This window comes from Eubalaena glacialis, chromosome X (genome assembly GCF_028564815.1).
Source record: "Eubalaena glacialis isolate mEubGla1 chromosome X, mEubGla1.1.hap2.+ XY, whole genome shotgun sequence".
NCBI lineage: Eukaryota > Metazoa > Chordata > Mammalia > Artiodactyla > Balaenidae > Eubalaena > Eubalaena glacialis.
Window position 1 is genome coordinate 99,711,023 of NC_083736.1, and position 20,519 is coordinate 99,731,541.

At 38.6% G+C, this 20,519-nt stretch overlaps 1 protein-coding gene across 1 annotated transcript in view; it reads left to right on the forward strand.

Moving 5' to 3' along the window:
* Positions 1 to 953: 953 nt before the first annotated feature.
* LOC133081868 (NACHT, LRR and PYD domains-containing protein 3-like) overlaps positions 954 to 20,519 on the forward strand; it is a 46,103-nt gene continuing 26,537 nt past the window's right edge. The window contains exons 1-3 of the mRNA XM_061178196.1: positions 954 to 977; positions 1,230 to 1,344; positions 2,743 to 2,809. Of these exons, the coding sequence (XP_061034179.1) occupies positions 954 to 977; positions 1,230 to 1,344; positions 2,743 to 2,809 (206 nt within the window). The remainder of the gene's footprint in view (positions 978 to 1,229; positions 1,345 to 2,742; positions 2,810 to 20,519) is intronic.

Below are 20,519 nucleotides of genomic sequence, written 5' to 3' on the forward strand. Positions count from 1 at the left end.
CTATCAGATTTCCTTTTGGGGTCACTCTACTCCTCCATACACACTTCGATTCATTCAGAGCTCCCCCCACCAATCTCCCCCACTTAACATTTGCCACCATTATTTTTGAGTTTTCCACTTCAGCCCTCTCCCCCTTCCTTCTTTACTTACTAACTGTACAAGATGCAAATACTGATCTAGCTAGCCACAGCTCAGTTTCAAATTTCAGGTCAGCTGTCTGACAGTCGTTCATGTAGGAAACTGCCAAAGACATTCCATTTTCCAAGGGCAGAGCAGGTCACTTGATACAGCAATCAACAGGAGTCCTATGTGCCACCTTTCCCAATCATAGACCTTCTTCCTCAAACTTCCACAAATGCACCCCTTACTTGGCATAGCCACTAGTCCAAGTTATCATTCAATCACCCATTTATTCATTAACTCAACAAATAATTTATTGATAGCTGCTTTGTGTCAGGTGCTGTAGTTCGGTGATAAAGAAAATACGTAGTCTCTGCCCTCATGAGACTCACAATCTAGAGGTGAGACAGACCACCAACAAATGAACACCTTTGTAACAATAGGAGCTATCACTGATGGATTGCTTACAGTGTCCCTGACACTATTCTCAGCACTTGAGTTGTAGTAACTAATTTAATTCTCCCAGTAACACTATGAGGTAAAGACTACTAGTATTGACTCCAAAGGACACGAAGAGTTAATTCCTGTGCCCTTGCCCAGACCAGAAGATTCCGTGGTGCCCGGTAGTTGCTAGCAAGGGTCTTGGCTCTGGCTGCCTTTGGCGCGGGGTAAAGGAGTCAGGTCCCAGCACCTAGGAAAAGATCCAGCCTAGTGGCTCCTGGATTCGGGGTTGACCAGGCAGGATTCCCAGGACTGCGCTAGACACCCTCGAAACCTCTCCCACCGCGGTTTTCCCATCCTCTTTTTTCCTCCCCTTTCCCTACCGCTCCCCAATGCCCCCCCCCGCCCCTTTCCAGGCCGGCCCCTCCCTCTGAGACGCCTCCTCTCTGAGTCATTTCCCCTTCTCCGCCCCAAGACCTTGGCTCTCCCTTCCCTCTGGCTGGAAGGAGAGGAAGGGCAAACTGGCTTTGGGAACCAGGTGAGCGCTTTTCTCAGCGAGGACGAGAAACGCCTCCCGCCGCACCACCCTACCCCCCAGCGCCCACTCCGTTGGGAGGGACAGGAAATCGAGGGAGTTCCCTCCGGCTGAGCGGCTGGCTTCCCCGTAGTCCGAAGGCCCCGGTGGCCGAGCGTGGGAGGTGCCACACCCCGCCCGGTGTCTCCTGGGATGCGAGGAGGGAAGCGGCGGCCCAGTTGGACTGGCCTGCAGCAGGCTCGTGCGGGGTGAGCTCAGCGCGCCGGGGAGGGACCTCGGTGCCCGCGAAGCTGGGGGGCGGGGGGGGACCGGGCCGCCAGCCCCCGAGGAAAGCCCGCCCTGGAAAGAGGAGATGGGAGAGGCTCTAGAGGATGCGCGTGTGGAGGGGGGGGTCGAGGCGCAGGACTTGGGGAACACGCATCTGCGCGGAGAGGCGCGGGAGGACGCGCCTGGTTGCAGCAATTTATGGGGGTGTGTGTGGAGAACCTTAGCGCGTGCGTGCGGCGCGTCCGTGGGGGGGTGCGTGCGTGTGGGGGGCCGTGCGTGTGGGGTGCGTGCGTGTAGGCGTGCGTGGAGGGGGGAGGAGAGAACAGAAAGGAATGCTGAGGGACGCCGGGGGTGGGGACTGACACCGCGAGCTTGCGGGATTGAGGTAAAGATATCAGAGCATCTCTGGCTGACAGCTCCGAGTCAGCATTCTTAACTTTTTTATTTTTTGAAGGGAGGGGTGGAGGGTGGACGTGACCCGTTTGAAATTCTAAGGAAAAGTATCGATCATCTCCTCAAAAAGAAAAAACAAAAACAAAAACCCAAACAAAAGCACATGGTGGTTCCTGGGCCCAAGGACGGCCATCCGTAGACCCCAGACTGTGGCTGAAGTCGGGCAGAAAACCCAAATAGGTGACTTAGGTATTCGCCACTGGGTCTTGTGATTCTGCGACGGGGGAACGGAACAGGTGACCGAGCTGTTGCCTCCTTTCTCTGCGGGCCCGTCCTGGGCTTGGTGGCTTCCAGGCCGTGTCACCGTGCCTTTGGGCGGTGGCGCCCTCAGAGTGGGTGTATGAAACGGGGTCGCTCCCCAGGGTACGGCCGCTCCGGGGCCCATGGCCTTCCCCATCCAGCCGGGGCGCCAGGCCTTGCAACAGGGTCCCGTGAGCCGGCCGGCTGGTCAGCCCAGATCTGGGCACGGGCCTCAGACGTGCTGGTCAGCTCCCTGCTCTTGCTCAGGTCCTCAGGTCGGAGCGCAGCGCGTCCTCGGATCCCCGCACCCGCAAGCGTCTCCACGGCCCGGGTGTAGTGTGGGGAGTGCGGCTCTAAGGTTGGCCCTTGGCTGGGTAAGTGACTAGGAGAGCAGCGGATTGGGGTTCTGATTCCGTCTTTATCATTAACTAACTGTGGGATGTGAAGCGATTTCCCTCATCTTTCTGCGCCTCACTTTCCTCATTTGTAAAATGGGAGAGTAGCTCACAGCGTGGTTGGAAGTGTAAATAAGACTATAATAAATTCCCAGCAAACGGAAGCATTTAATGAATGTCATCATACCTTAAGTATAAATATAAATAAGTAAGTAAGTAGATAAGTTAAAGTAGAAATTGTATCCTGAAAGAATGTATTAAACTGCTGGTTTTCTTTTTGGTCTCTTCTAGGCACACCTAGTTGTGCCATCCTCAGCCAAAGCCCACCAGATCCATCCTGTAAAGTCACACGCCTGAAGTAAGTGGGCTTTTAGTTTGAATCTTTTGTGATGTTCCAAGAGATAAGGCTTAGTCCACCATCAGCTCTCACCTGGATTGCTGCCTTGGTCGCCAAGCCTTCACACTTGGCCTGCTTCCCTCCCGTTCATTTTCTGTGTTGCAGTCAGAGTTATCATTCCCTCTGAGCTACAAAGTAACCTGCTGGTTGGGAGCACAGACCTTGGTGTCAGACAGATCTCTTTCAGATCCCAACTGCACCCTGCTCCATCACTTTTTGTGTGACCTTGCACAAGTTACTTCACCTCTTTAAGAATCCTTTTCCTTATCTGTAAAAGGGGATAATGGTGGTCTCTACCTCATATAGGTGTTGTGAGAAGTTCCAGAAGTAATGCATATAGAGTGGCCCATAGTAACTCATAGTAGCTCAGTAAATGGCAGATTAAAATGGATTAGAGCAGTGAGGCTGCTAACAAGAGTGTTTGAAGTGATGTACCATGGCAACTAGACTGGATAGGGAGTTAAGCAGTGAGGTGGTAATGAGCTGAAGAATGGGAGAAGTCAAAGGATGGGAGATCTTGATGAGAATGAGGAGTGGGTATTCTGAGAACCAAGAAGTAATAAGGGTAAGAGGTTGTAGCCAGAGATTGGGTTAGTGGAGTTCAGAAATTCTGAAGTGGAGCAGCTCCATGTTTATCGGGTGGTCTAGGGCACTAATAGCTAGAAATGGCATGTGAAGTGGCATGTAGTCAGAGGTTGCAGAAGTAGAGGAGGTCAAGGGACAATGAAGCTAGAGTGTTGGATGAGTCATCCATAGCCATTGAGGTTGCTTATCTGATGACATGGGTTGGAATGGAGAGGAAAATGGAGCTAGTGCTGATAAGGTCCACCCTGATTAACAGGGAGCAGTCATTTATTTCACAGATATTTACTGAGCTCTTACTAAATGTCAGGTTATAACAAGACAGACAAGAGTCCTGCTCTCATGGAGCTTACAGTCTAGTAGGAGTGATAACAGACATTAATAATCCCACCTATAAGTAGAAAACTGCAAATTGAGATAAGAGCTATGAAGGAAAAATAAGCATCCTGTAAGTACCTATAACAGGAGGACCTGACTCTGTCTGGAATGTCAGGGAAGACTCTCCTAAAGAAGTGATGAGAACTGAAGGATCAGCTGGGGTAGAAGGAGATAGAGGAGGGATGAATGGAGGAAGTGTTCCACATAGAGGAAACAAACATCATGTGCAGAGACCTGAAGCTAGAACATGTGCAAGGGACTTGAAGTACTGAAAGGTGTCTGCTGTGGCTAGAGCACATTAAGCAAGGGGGAGAGTATTGGGAGCTGAGACTGGATGGCAGGGCCCCTTAATTATTTTGGGCTTTATCCTAGGAGCATTGGGAATACTCCTACTAAAGGGTTTTGATTAGGTGAATGACATGATTTATCTGTATTTGTTTCTTTTTTTAAAAAATAAATTTATTTATTTATTTTTGGCTGCGTTGGGTTTTATTTGCTGCACACAGGCTTTCTCTAGTTGCGGCGAGCGGGGGCTACTCTGTTGTGGTGCACGGGCTTCTCATTGCGGTGGCTTCTCTTGTTGCAGAGCACGGGCTCTAGGCATGTGGGCTTCAGTAGTTGTGGCACGCAGGCTCAGTAGTTGTGGCGAACAGGCTTAGTTGCTCCACAGCATGTGGGATCTTCCCGGACCAGGGCTTGAACCCATGTCCCCTGCATTGGCAGGCAGATTCATAACCACTGCACCAGCAGGGAAGTCCTAGATTTATCTGTATTTCTATGTTTCTTCCTCCCACCTCAGTTTTATTAAGATATAATTGATATATAACATTGTACAGTTTAAGATGTACAACATAATGATTTGATATGTTTATATATTGCAAAATGATTACCATAGTATTTCTTAAGTAATGCACAACTATATGCTCATTAGAACAAAATAATCAAACAACACAAGTATATAAATTGTGAAAGTCCAACTTGTATTTTTCTTTCTATGCATTAGAATACATATGTACACATATATAATACAGTAGATGTATACATTATTCTATATATAGAATTATATATATAATATAGCAACTAGCTTTTTCCACTTAACAGTGTGTCTTTGACTTTTTCCATGTCTTTATTTTTTAATTACTCAATAATATATAAGTATATTTTCATGGTAAAAGATTGAAACAGTACACAGGTGTAGAGATAGTAAATCTTGAGACTTGCCTTTTCTGCTCCCTCTATAGTTGTTACTTCCACCCCCACCCCCCCAAAAAAGCAAAACAAAGAATAAACTAATTGTCAACAGTTTGATGAGTATCCTTACAATCGCCTTTCCATGCATTTATATGAATAAATAAGTCCTTATACCATATATAATTCATTCATATCATTATGCAGCTTTTAAATTTCTTATTTATTGACTTAATTACACAATTGACACACGAATACATTTTTCTTTCAGAGGATTAGAATGTTACAGGGAAGGCTAAAACCTCCTTTAGTCGTCATTGATTTCCTCCCTGATTCTTCCCCTCCCTACTCACTGTTGGACTTAGCTTCTTCCAGACCTTTTCTCTCTCTCTTTCTCTCTCTCTCTCTCTCACACACACACACACAATATATATATAGTATTATTTAGTGTTATTTAAAAATGTAAATTATTTATACTCCAGTAAAGATGTTAAATATATATATATATATAAATTTTATCATGCTTATGTGTATTGTTCTGCTACTTGCTACTTTTCACCCAACATAATGTCTGAGAACTTTTCATGTTAGTACATGTAAATCTAACTTGTTCTTTTTCACTGTTTCGGAGTATTCTACAGAACAGATATGCTATAATTCATGTAGCCATTTCCCCATTGTCATGATTATTTCCAAGTTTTTTGCTAATATAAAATGTGCTGCAATGTATATCCTTCTGCATGCCTCCCTCTTTCCGTTCTCTACTCACTCCAAATGCTACCTTTAATCAATACTAGATTCTTATGCATATTTAGGTTTGTTTCAGAATTCTTTATTTGGTTCTACTGATCCATTTATTTATACTTGCATTCATACCACACTTTAAATTTCTATAGTTTTATAATGTTTGATATCTGACATGGAAAGTCATCTTTTTTCTTCAATTTTGTGTTATTCTTGCATATTTACTTTTTAATATGGATTTTAGGATCAAATTATCATACCCAAATAGAATCTTATTGGCATTTTTGTTGGCCTCGCATTGAGTTTCCGGATTTAACGGGGGAGAATTGGCACCTTTACATTAATGACTCTTCCTTTATATGAATATATGTGGTATGACTCTCCATTTATTCAGATTTTTAAGTCCTTTAATAACGTGTCATTTTCTCCATAAATGTATTGAACATATCTTGTTTGGGCTATTTCTAGATACTTTATAGCTTTTGTTGCTACTATTAATAGGATTTTTTCTTTCATTTTGTAATCAGGGGTATATAAGATAACTTGTTTTTTGTTTGAAATTGTGTCCAACAACTTTACTGAATTCTCCTTCTTTCTAATAGTTTGTTCATTGAGTCTGTTGGATTTTCTAGGTTGGCAAACAGATTATGTGCAAATATTGATAGTTTTCTCTCTGGCTTCAATCTGTATACCACGTGTATTTTTCTTATCTGAATGCATTGTCTAGGACTTCCAGTATAAGACTGAAGAGTAACAACGATATCAGACATCCTTAACTTATCCCTCCCTTTAATGGGAATGCTTCGAAAATTTCATCAAGTATGCTTCTTAGTGTGGGTTCTGGCAGTTGCCCTTTATTAAGTTAAGTAAGTTTTCTTTAATTCCTACTCTTTTGAGGCTTTTTAAAAACAAGAATGGCTATGAAATTTTATCAGTTGCTTTTTCACCTATAAGTTGGACATATAGGTTTTTCCCCTTTAACTTGTTAATGCATTGAATTGCATTGATAGCTTTTTAAAAACTTTCTATTATGATAATTTCCAAACATAAATGACAGTAGAGAGTACAGTAAACCCCCATGCACCCATAACTGAGCTTTAATAGCCATCAACATTTTGCCATACTTGTTTCAGCTATTCCCCTCCCCTCTTTTGTTCTGGGATGTTTTAGGCTAATCATGAGCATCATATGATTTCACTCCTAAATATTTCAGTATGCCTCACCAAAAAAATTGTAGCAAAAATGACATCTTCTCATATAATCATAATGCCATTATAATACTAATACCCAGCATATCTTCCGATTTTTCCAATTGTCTAAAAAATGGTTTTATTTTTTAGACTTTAAAAAAAAATAAATTTATTTTATTGTTGGCTGCGTTGGGTCTTCGTTGCCGCGTGGGCTTTCTCTAGTTGGGAAGAGCCGAGGCTACTCTTTGTTGCACTGCGCGGGCTTCTCTTGTTGCAGTGGCTTCTCTCGTTGCGGAGCATGGGCTCTAGGCACGCGGGCTTCAGTAGTTGTGGCACGCGGGCTCAGTAGTTGTGGCACATGGGCTTAGTTGCTCCACGGCATGTGGGATCTTCCCGGACCAGGGCTCGAACCTGTGTCCCCTGCATTGGCAGGCAGATTCCTAACCACTGCACCACCAGGGAAGTCCTAAAAAATGTTTTTACCATTGGGGTTTCTTCCAGTCAGGACCCAACCAACAACTCATTGTATTAGGTTATATCTCTTAGGTTTCTTTTAAGTTTTTAAAAAGCTAAGACAGGACAACACCTCCTCCCTTTTATTTTCATGGCATTGGTTTGTTGAAGAAACCTGCCATTTGTTCTATAGACTCTCCCACATTCTGGATTTGGCTGATTACTTCCGTGAGGTGCTGTTTTATCTGTTTCTGTATTGCTTGTATTTCCTGTAGACTGGAAGGTGGATCTAAATGCTTGATTAGATTCAGGTTCTTATTATTTGTTGAGACTGTTTAGTGGTTGATACTATGTACTTTCTTTTACATAATGTTTGCTTGTCTCACTCTTAATGATACTAAAAATGGATTGAAGTGGTGTTAGTCTGATCCTGTCATTGTAAAGTTCTCCATCATCCTTTCACCTAGTGGCTTTACCATCCATTTGATAACTATTATCTGAGTCAATTATTTCGTTAAGGATTTCAAAATAATAAGTTTCTAATTCTATTATTCTTTCTGAATTTATTAGCTAGCATACCTCTGTAAGAAGAACTATCTCTCCTCTACTAGGGCTACTTGGTAAGCCTAAAATACAGTTCCTATACGAAAGACAGGATAAACGCTTAACTCTTTCCCTGTAATTGCCAATTTTCCAAGTAAGGAGTTGGTGTCCTGTTCCACATTGACAGGTCTGTAAGTGTTAAACTTCCCTGCATTCCTAATATTAACCTATCAGGTCAGGGAATGATGTGTTTTTTTTTCTTTTTTAATGTACTCTGAGATTTGAGGGACTAATCTTTTATTTAGCAGTTTTTATCTGTGTTCATAAGTCAGATTGCCTATAGTACTGATCCTCAGCCTGGGGCTGAACCATCCCTCTAGGGGACATTTGGAAATGCCCGGAGGTGCTTTTGGTTGTCACAGTTTATTGGTGTGTGTGTGGTGGGAAGTCCTGCTGGCATTTAGTAGATAGGGATCAGGGATACTAAATGAAGAATTGTTCCGCCAAAAATGCCATCAGCATCCCCTTGAAAAATAATGGCCTATAGTTTTCCTGTGCTTGATTATGGTATTAAGGTTATGCATTTTTATATCTACGTTCATAAGTGAGATGGGCCTATAATTTCTTTCCCTTTACTTGTCAGTTTTGGTATCAAGATTATACGAGCCTATAGTTGTATGGTGTCATTTCCCTTCTTTACTTTGCTTTGGAAATTTTTGTATAAAGTTTGATTAATCTGTTCCTAGATGGTGTGGTCAAACTCTCCCACAGAACTTTTTGGGGCTGGTGACTTTTGAGGTAGAGTATTATCATTTCACATTCTTCTATGATTAATTGGTCTATTTAAGTTTTCTATTTCTTAGGCCAATTTTGGTTGTTTATTTTCTTGGAAATTATCCATTTCACCTAGGTTTTTAAAATTATTGCTATAAAAATTATACATACTACTTTTTGGATAATTTTTTAATCTCTTGTTTCTGTAGTTTGGTTCCCTTTCATTTTTTATGTTAATTTATGATGGCTTTATTTTTGAAATCATACTTGCTAAAAATTTGTTCATTCTATTGTTCTTTTCAGAGAACTATCATTTCCTTTTATTGATTTACTCGATTGTTTAATTATTGTTTGCTTTCTATTTTGATAATTATTGATTTTTTTAATTGGGGTATAATTGACATACAATGTTATATTAGTTTCAGGTGTACAAAGTAACTATTTGATATTTGTATATATTGTTAAATGATCACCACAATAAGTCTAGTTAACATCCATCACCGTACATAGTTACAGAATTTTTTTTTCTTGTGATGAGAACTTTAAAGATTTAGTCTCTTAGTAACTTTTAAATATGTAATACAGTATTACTAACTATAGTCACCATGCGGTACATTACATACTCGTGATTCCCATGACTTAGCTATTTTATAACTAGAAGTTTGTACTTTTTGACTCCCCTCACCCACTTTGCCAACTCCCCACCCCCTCCCTCCCTGCCTCTGGCAACCACCAATCTGTTCTCTGTGTCTTTGAGGGTTTTTTTTAAGATTCTGTATGTAAACGAGATCATGTGGTATTTGTCTTTCTATGTCTGACTTACTTCACTTAGCATAATGCCCTCAAGGTCCATGCATGTTGTCACAAATGGCAAGATTTCATGGTTTTTTACGGCTGAACATAGGGGGTATGTTTTGTTTTATGTGAAACTGCCATATCTTTGTACCATTTTACTCTCCTCCCAACATCCTTAGTAGCATTTGGTAGTGTCAGTTTTTTTAATATTAACCATTCTGGTGAGTGTGAACTGGTACCTCACTGCAGTTTTTATTTACATTTCCCTAGTGACTAATGATGTTGAGCATCTTTTCATGTGCTATTGGCCATTTGTATATCTTCCTTTGTGAAAGGTCTGTTCAAATATTTTGCCCATTTTCTTTTTTTATTGTAGTAAAATATATATAACATAAAATTTATCACTTTAGTCACTTTTAAAAAAATTTTTTAATTTAATTTTATTTATTTTTTTATAAAACAGGTTCTTATTAGTCATCAATTTTATACACATCAGTGTATACATGTCAATCCCAATCGCCCAATTCATCACACCACCATCCCTACCCCGCCACCACTTTCCCCCCTTGGTGTCCATACGTTTGTTCTCTACATCTGTGTCTCTATTTCTGCCCTGCAAACCGGTTCATCTGTACCATTTTTCTAGGTTCCACATATATGTGTTAATATATGATATTTGTTTTTCTCTTTCTGACTTACTTAACTCTGTATGACAGTCTCTAGATCCATCCACGTCTCAACAAATGACTCAATTTCGTTCCTTTTTATGGCTGAGTAATATTCCATTGTATATATGTACCACGTCTACTTTATCCATTTGTCTGTCAATGGGCATTTAGGTTGCTTCCATGACCTGGCTATTGTAAATAGTGCTGCAATGAACATTGGAGTGCATGTGTCTTTTTGAATTATGGTTTTCTCTGGGTATATGCCCAGTAGTGGGATTGCTGGATCATATGGTAGTTCTATTTTTAGTTTTTTAAGGAACCTCCATACTGTTCTCCATAGTGGCTGTATCAATTTACATTCCCACCAACAGTGCAAGAGGGTTCCCTTTTCTCCACACCCTCTCCAGCATTTGTTGTTTGTAGATTTTCTGATGCTGCCCATTCTAACTGGTGTGAGGTGGTACCTCATTGTAGTTTTGATTTGCATTTCTCTAATAATTAGTGATGTTGAGCAGCTTTTCATGTGCTTCTTGGCCATCTGTATGTCTTTGGAGAAATGTCTGTTTAAGTCTTCTGCCCATTTTTGAATTGGGTTGTTTGTTTCTTTAATATTGAGCTGCATGAGCTGTTTATATATTTTGGAGATTAATCCTTTGTCTGTTGATTCGTCTGCAAATATTTTCTCCCATTCTGAGGGTTGTCTTTTCGTCTTGTTTATGGTTTCCTTTGCTGTGCAAAACTTTGAAGTTTCATTAGGTCCCATTTGTTTATTTTTGTTTTTATTTCCATTACTCTAGGAGGTGGATCAAAAATGATCTTGCTGTGATTTATGTCAAAGAGTGTTCTTCCTATGTTTTCCTCTAAGAGTTTTATAGTGTCCGGTCTTACATTTAGGTCTCGAATCCATTTTGAGTTTATTTTTGTGTTTGGTGTTAGGGAGTGTTCTAATTTCATTCTTTTACATGTAGCTGTCCAGTTTTCCCAGCACCACTTATTGAAGAGCCTGTCTTTTCTCCATTGTATATCCTTGCCTCCTTTGTCATAGATTAGTTGACCATAGGTGCGTGGGTTTATCTCTGGGCTTTCTATCTTGTTCCATTGATCTATGTTTCTGTTTTTGTGCCAGTACCATATTGTCTTCATTACTGTAGCTTTATAGTATAGTCTGCAGTCAGGGAGTCTGATTCTTCCAGCTCCGTTTTTTTCCCTCAAGACTGCTTTGGCTATTCGGGGTCTTTTGTGTCTCCATACAAATTTTAAGATTTTTTGTTCTAGTTCTGTAAAAAATGCCATTGGTAATTTGATAGGGATTGCATTGAATCTGTAGATTGCTTTGGGTAGTATAGTCATTTTCACAATATTGATTCTTCCAATCCAAGAACATGGTATATCTCTCCATCTGTTGGTATCATCTTTAAGTTCTTTCATCAGTGTCTTATAGTTTTCTGCATACAGGTCTTTTGTCTCCCTAGGTAGGTTTATTCCTAGGTATTTTATTCTTTTTGTTGCAGTGGTAAATGGGAGTGTTTCCTTAATTTCTCTTTCAGATTTTTCATCATTAGTGTATAGGAATGCAAGAGATTTCTGTGCATTAATTTTGTATCCTGCAACTTTACCAAATTCATTGATTAGCTCTAGTAGTTTTCTGGTGGCGTTTTTAGGATTCTCTATGTATAGTATCATGTCATCTGCAAACAGTGACAGTTTTACTTCTGCTTTTCCAATTTGTATTCCTCTTATTTCTTTTTCTTCTCTGATTGCCGTGGCTAGGACTTCCAAAACTATGTTGAATAATAGTGGTGAGAGTGGGCATCCTTGTCTTCTTCCTGATCTTAGAGGAAATGCTTTCAGTTTTTCACCATTGAGAATGATGTTTGCTGTGGGTTTGTCATATATTGCCTTTATTATGTTGAGGGAGGTTCCCTCTATGCCCACTTTCTGGAGAGTTTTTACCATAAATGAGTGTTGGATTTTGTCAAGAGCTTTTTCTGCATCTATTGAGACGATCATATGGTTTTTATTCGTCAATTTGTTAATATGGTGTATCACATTGATTGATTTGCATATATTGAAGAATCCTTGCGTTCCTGGGAAAAATTCCACTTGATCATGGTGTATGATCCTTTTAATGTGTTGTTGGATTCTGTTTGCTAGTATTTTGTTGAGGATTTTTGCATCTATATTCATCAGTGATATTGGTCTGTAATTTTCTTTTTTTGTAGTATCTTTGTCTGGTTTTGGTATCAGGGTGATGGTGGCCTCATAGAATGAGTTTGGGCGTGTTCCTTCTTCCACAATTTTTTGGAAGATTTTGAGAAGGATGAGTGTGAGCTCTTCTCTAAATGTTTGATAGAATTCACTTGTGAAGCCATCTGGTCCTGGACTTTTGTTTGTTGGAAGATTTTTAATTACAGTTTCAATTTCATTACTTGTGATTGGTCTGTTCATATTTTCTATTTCTTCCTGGTTCAGTCTTGGAAGGTTATACCTTTCTAAGAATTTGTCCATTTCTTCCAGGTTGTCCATTTTATTGGCATAGAGTTGCTTGTAGTAGTCTCTTAGGATGCTTTGTATTTCTGCGGTGTCTGTTGTAACTTCTCCTTTTTCATTTCTAATTTTATTGATCTGAGTCCTCTCCCTCTTTTTCTTGATGAGTCTGGCTAATGGTTTATCAGTTTTGTTTATCTTCTCAAAGAACCAGCTTTTAGTTTTATTGGTCTTTGCTATTGTTTTCTTTGTTTCTATTTCATTTATTTCTGCTCTGATCTTTATGATTTCTTTCCTTCTACTAACTTTGGGTTTTGTTTGTTCTTCTTTCTCTAGTTCGTTTAGGTGTGAGGTTAGATTGCTTATTTGAGATTTTTCTTGTTTTTTGAGGTAGGATTGTATTGCTATAAACTTCTCTCTTAGAACTGCTTTTGCTGCATCCCATAGGTTTTGGATTGTCGTGTTTTCATTGTCATTTGTGTCCAGGCAGTTTTTGATTTCCTCTTTGATTTCTTCAGTGATCTGTTGATTATTCAGTAACGTATTGTTTAGCCTCCATGTGTTTTGTGTTTTTTACGTTTTTTCCCCTGTAATTGATTTCTAATCTCATAGTGTTGTGGTCGGAAAAGATGCTTGATATGATTTCAATTTTCTTAAATTCCCCGAGGCTTGATTTGTGACCCACGATGTGATCTGTCCTGGAGAATGTTCCGTGTGCACTTGAGAAGAAAATGTAATCTGCTGTTTTCAGATGGAATGTCCTATAAATATCAATTAAATCTATCTGGTCTATTGTGTCACTTAAAGCTTGTGTTTTCTTATTAATTTTCTGTCTGGATGATCTGTCCATTGGTGTAAGTGAGCTGTTAAAGTCCCCCACTATTATTGTGTTACTGTCAATTTCCTCTTTTAGAGCTGTTAGCAGTTGCCTTATGTATTGAGGTGCTCCTATGTTGGGTGCATATATATTTATAATTGTTATATCTTCTTCTTGGATTGATCCCTTGATCATTATGTAGTGTCCTTCCTTGTCTCTTGTAACATTCTTTATTTTAAAGTCTATTTTATCTGATATGAGTATAGCTACTCCAGCTTTCTTTTGATTTCCATTTGCATGGAATATCTTTTTCCATCCCCTCACATTCAGTCTGTATGTGTCCCTAGGTCTAAAGTGGGTCTCTTGTAGACAGTATATATATGGGTCTTGTTTTTGTATCCATTCAGCAAGCCTGTGTCTTTTGGTTGGAGCATTTAATCCATTCACATTTAAGGTAATTATCGATATGTATGTTCCTATGACCATTTTCTTAATTGTTTTGGGTTTGTTTTTGTAGGTCCTTTTCTTCTCTTGTGTTTCCCACTTAGAGAAGTTCCTTTAGCATTTGTTGTAGAGCTGGTTTGGTAGTGCTGAATTCTCTTAGCTTTTGCTTGTCTGTAAAGCTTTTGATTTCTCCATCAAATCTAAATGAGATCCTTGCCAGGTAGAGTAATCTTGGTTGTAGGTTCTTCCCTTTCATCACTTGAAGTATATCATGCCACTCCCTTCTGGCTTGTAGAGTTTCTGCTGAGAAATCAGCTGTTAACCTTATGGGAGTTCCCTTGTATGTTATTTGTCATTTTTCCGTTGTTGCTTTCAATAATTTTTCTTTGTCTTTAATTTTTGCCAATTTGATTACTATGTGTCTTGGCGTGTTTCTCCTTGGGTTTATCCTGTATGGGACTCTCTGCACTTCCTGGACTTGGGTGGCTATTTCCTTTCCCATGTTAGGGAAGTTTTCGACTATAATCTCTTCAAATATTTTCTCTGGTCCTTTCTCTCTCTCTTCTCCTTCTGGGACCCCTATAATGCGAATGTTGTTGCTTTTAATGTTGTCCCAGAGGTCTCTGAGGCTGTCTTCATTTCTTTTCATTCTTTTTTCTTTAGTCTGTTCCGCAGCAGTGAATTCCACCATTCTGTCTTCCAGGTCACTTATCCGTTCTTCTGCCTCAGTTATTCTGCTATTGATTCCTTCTAGTTTAGTTTTCATTTCAGTTATTGTATTGTTCATCTCTGTTTGTTTGTTCTTTAATTCTTCTAGGTCTTTGTTAAACATTTCTTGCATCTTCTCGATCTTTGCCTCCATTCTTTTTCCGAGGTCCTGGATTATCTTCACTATCATTATTCTGAATTCATTTTCTGGAAGGTTGCTTATCTCCATTTAGTTGTTTTTCTGGGGTTTTATCTTGTTCCTTCATCTGGTACATAGCCCTCTGCCTTTTCATCTTGTCTATCTTTCTGTGAATGTGGTTTTTGTTCCACAGGCTGCAGGATTGTAGTTCTTCTTTCTTCTGCTGGCTGCCCTCTGGTGGATGTGGCTATCTAAGAGGCTTGTGCAAGTTTCCTGATGGGAGGGACTGGTGGTGAGTAGAGCTCACTTTAGTCACTTTTATGTGTACAATTCAGTGGCATTAAGTACATTATATTGTTACCCAAGCATCACCACTAGCCACCTCCAAAATTTTTTCATCTTCCCAAACTGAAACTCTATACCCATTAAACAATAACTCCCCATTACCCTCTCCCCCCAGACCCTGGTAACCACCGTTATACTTTCTGACTCTATGAATTTGACTATTCTATGTACTTCATATAAATAGAATCATATAATATTTTTTATTTTGTGCCTGGCTTATTTCACTTTGCATAATGTTTTCAAATTTAATCCATGTAGCATGTTTCAGAATCTTCTTCTCTTTAAAGGCTGAATAATGTGTTGTATGTCTAGACCACATTTTGTTTATCCATTCATCCGTTGATGGACATTTGGGTTGTTTCCACTTTCTTATTTTCTTCTATAATTGCATTTTTCATTGATTTTTTTCCTACTTTTACAATTGATTTTTTTCTATTTTTTAATTGAGTTATAATTGACATATAACACTGTTTTGGTTTTAGGTGTACAACATAATGACTTGATACATGTATATACTGCAAAATGATTACAAGTTTAGTTTATAGCTTTTATTAAATTGATCTGATTGATTTTATTCACATACCATAAAACCCACCCTTTTAAAGTATACAATTTAGTTATTTTCAGGATATTCACAATGCTGTGTAACCATCACCACTATCTAATTCCAGAATGTTTCCAACACCTCAAAGAGAATCCCATAACCATTAGCAGTCACTACCACTTCCCCTTTTCCCCGAACCCCTGGCAACCACTAATCTACTTTCTTTCTCTATGAATTTGTCTATTATGTACATTTCATATGAATGGAATTTCGTGTCTGGCTTCCTTCATGTAGTGTAATGTTTTCAAGGCTCATCCATGTTATAGCACGCCTCAGTACCTTGTTCCTTTTTATGGCTGGATAGTATTCCACTGTAAATATATACCACATTTTGTTTATTCAGTTCATCAGTTGATGGACATTGGGGTTGTTTCCACCTTTTTTGCTATTTAGTATAGTGATGCTGTGACTATTTTTGTACAAATTTTTGTTTAAGTACCTGTTTTCAGTTGTTTGGGGTATATACCTAGGAGTAAAATTGCTGGGTCACATGGTAATCCTGTGTTTAACTTATTGAGGAGCTGCTGAACTTTTCCATAGTGGCTGCATCGTTTTATATTCCCACTGGCAATGTATAAGTGTTCTAATTTTTCCACATGCTTGCCATTTTTCATTTTTTAAATTACAGCCATTCCAGTGGATGTGAAATAGATTCTTATTCAGTTATAAAAAGGAATGAAGAACTGATACATGCTACAACATGGATGAACCTTGAAAACATTATGCTAAGAAAAGAAGCCAGACACAAAAGGACATGTATTGTATGATTCCATTTATATGAAATGTCCAGAATAGGCAAATCCTTAGAGACATAAAGTAGAATTGTGGTTGCCAGGGGCTGGGGTGGGGGGAGAATGGGGAGTGTCTGCTTAATGAGTATAGCATTTCGTTTTGGGGTGATGAAAATGTTCTGGAATTGGATAGTGGTGATGGTTGCAAAACTTTGTGAATGTACTACAAAGCAATGAATTGTACACTTTAAAAGGGTGAATTTTATGATATGTGAATTATATCTCAATAAAAAAAACCCAGAGTCTCATTTTAGGCCTGGAGGTGAGATTTGTAGCATTTCTTTCTCCTGTTTTTGGCAGCATGCATACCATGTCGAGTCACCATGAAAAGTTGTACAGTTTGTTGACTGAAAAGGCACACAGCCAAGGGTGTGAAGGGGGACTGAAATTAGCCCATACCCTGCTCTCTAACCTGTGTTCCCTAACTTGGTGCTCCCCTAGCCCAGAGGAAGAAGCACCATTTTACCATTTTGTAATTCAACTGCTTGGAGGAGACTGAATTACTTACTTTGATTTGTCTTCTTGAAGAGGGCACCTTTTGGTACTTTGCATAACGATTCCATATATTCTAGTGGAACTCCTAGTACAATGGATACTACTTTCCCATCGTGGAATTTGGGCCATCTCACAGGCTTTTACTCTAACTGGATCTAATAACCAGTTATAAAATACCCCCATAGTTTCCTAAAGGTCTGTTGACTGTAACTCACTCTCTGGTATAATTTCTTTTTCTTTTCAATTTTTTTTTCTAGTTTTTTTGAGATATAATTGACATACAGCACTGTGTAAGTTTAAGATGTACAGCATAGTGATATGACTTACATACATCATGAAATGATTACGTCGTCTCATATAGGTACAACATTAAAGAAATAGAAAAAAATATTTTTTCCTGGCGATGAGAACTCTTAGGATTTACTCTCTTAACAACTTTTATACAGCAGTGTTAATTATCTTCATCATGCTGTATATTACATCCATAGTACTTAATTTATCTTATAACTGGAAGTTTGTACCTTTTGACTGCCTTCACCTAATTCCCCCCTCCCCACCTCTGGTGGTCACAAATCTGATTTCTTTTTCTAGGAGTTTGTTTCTTTGTTTGTTTTGGAAGTATAATTAACCTACAACACTATGTTAGTTTCTGGTACACAACATAGTGATTCAATATTTCTATACATTTCAAAATGTCACCGTAAGTCTAGTTGTCATCTGTTACCATACAGAGATATTACATAATTATTGAGTATATTCCCCACACTGTGACTCATTTACTTTGTAACTGAAAGTTTGTACCTCTTGATCTCCCTCACTTATTTCTCTCCTCCCCCAGTCTCCTCCAATCTGACTACCACCTGTTTGTTCTCTGTATCTATGACTCTGTTTCTGTTTAATTATGCTTGTTAATTCATTTTGTTTTTTAGATTACACATATAAGTGAGATTATGTGGTATTTGTCTTTATCTGTCTGACTTATTTTGCTTAATATAATACACTCTAGGTCCATCCATGTTGTTGCAAATGGCAAGATTTCATGGTTGAGTAATGTTCCATTATATATATATATATATATATATATATATATATATATTCATCTATCAATGGGAACTTAGGTTTCTTCCATATCTTGGTATTATAAATAATGCTGCAGTGCAATATCAGAAAAACAACCCAATCAGAAAATGGGTGGACTATCTAAGTAGACATTTCTCCAAAGAAGATATACAGATGGCTAAAAAGCACATGGAAAGATACTCAACATCACTAATTATTAGAGAAATGCAAATCAAAACTACAATGAGATATCACCTCACACCGGTCAGAATGGCCATCATCAAAAAATCTACAAACAATAAATGCTGGAGAGGGTGTGGAGAAAAGGGAACCATCCTACACTGTTGGTGGGAATGTAAACTGGTACAGCCACTATGGAGAACAGTATGGAGGTTCCTTAAAAAACTAAAAATAGAGCTACCATATTATCCAGAAATCCCACTCCTGGGCATATATCCGGAGAAAACCATAAATTGAAAAGATACATGCACCCCAGTGTTCATTACAGCACTGTTTACAATAGCCAGGACATGTAAGCAACCTAAATGTCCATCAACAGAGCAATGGATAAAGAAGACGTGGTACATATATACAATGGAATATTACTCAGCCATAAAAAAGAACAAAATAATGCCATTTGCAGCAACATGGATGGACCTAGGGATTGTCATACTGAGTGAAGTAAGTCAGACAGAGAAAGACAAATATCATATGATATCACTTATATGTGGAATCTAAAAAAAGGGTACAAATGAACTTATCTACAAAACAGAAATAGAGTTACAGATGTAGAAAACAAACTTATGATTACCAGGGGGTAAGGTGTGAGGGAGGGATAAATTGGAAGATTGGGATTGACATATACACACTACTATATATAAAATAGATAACTAATACGGACCTACTATATAGCACAGGGAACTCTACTCAGTACTCTGTAATGGCCTATATGGAAAAAGAGTCTAAAAAGAGTGGATACCTAGAGGAGTGGGATAAGGAAGGTGGGAGGGAGATGCAAGAGGGAGGAGATATGGGGATATATGTATATGTATAGCTGATTCACTTTGTTATAAAGCAGAAGCTAACACACCATTGTAAAGCAATTATACTCCAGTAAAGATGTTAAAAAAAATTTTTTAAAAATAAAAAACTGGAAAAAATAAAAAAATAAAAAAAATAAAAAAGAGTGGATATATGTATATGTATAACTGATTCACTTTGCTGTACCCCTGAAACTAACACAACATTGTTAATCAACTGTACTCCAATAAAAATTTTAAAAAACTAGTGCTGTGATGAACATAGGGTTGTTTATGTATTTTCTAATTAATATTTTCATTTTCTTCAGATAAATACCCATAAGTGGAATTGCTGGATTTTATGGTAGTTCTATTTTTAATTTTTTGAGGAATCTCCATACTGTTTTCCATAGTGGCTGCACCAATTTACATTCTCACCAACAGTGCACAAGGGTTCCCTTTTCTCCATATTCTTGCGAACACTTGTTACTGTCTTTTTGATAATAGCCATTCTGACAGGTGTGAGGTGATATCTCATTGTGGTTTTCATTTGCATTTCCTTGATGATTAGTGATATTGAGCATCTTTTCATATTCTTGTTGGCCATCTGTATGTCTTCTTTGGAAAAAAGGCTATTCAGTTCCTCTGCCCATTTTTTAATTGGGTTGTTTGTTTTTTTGATGTTGAGTTTTATGAGTTCTTTGTATATTTTTGATATTAACCCCCTATAGGATATATCATTTGCAAATATTGTCTCCCATTCAGCAGGTGGCCTTTTCATTTTGTTGATAGTTTCCTTCACTGTGTAAAAGCTTTTTAGTCTGATGTAGTCCCATTTGTTGATTCTTGCTCTTGCTTCTTTTGCCTGAGGAGACATATCCAAAAAAATATTGCTAAGACTGATATCAAAGAGTGTACTGCCTATGTTTTCTTCTAGAAGTTTTATGGTTTCAGGTCTTACATTTAAGTCTTCAATCTATTTTGAGTTTATTTTTGTATATGGTGTGAGAAAGTAGTCCAGTTGGATTCTTTTGAATGTAGTTGTCCAGTTTTCCCAAGACCATTTATTGAAGAGGCTGTGTTTTCCCCATTGTTTATTTTTGCCTCCTTTGTTGTAGATTAATTGCCCATATAAATGTGGGTTCATTTCTGGGCTGTCTATTGTATTCCATTAATCTGTGTCTGTTTTTGTGCCAGTACCATACTATTTTGATTACTGTAGCTTTGTAGTATAGTTTGAGATCAGGTAGCATGATACTTTATGTTTTGGTTTTCTTTCTCAAGATTATTTTAGCTAATTGGGATCTTTTGTATTGCCACACAAATTTTAGAATATTTGTTCTGTGAAAAATGCCATTGGTATTTTGATAGGGATTGCAGTGAATCTGTAGATTGCCTTGGGTAATATGGTCATTTTAACAATATTAATTTTTCCAATCCATGAGTGC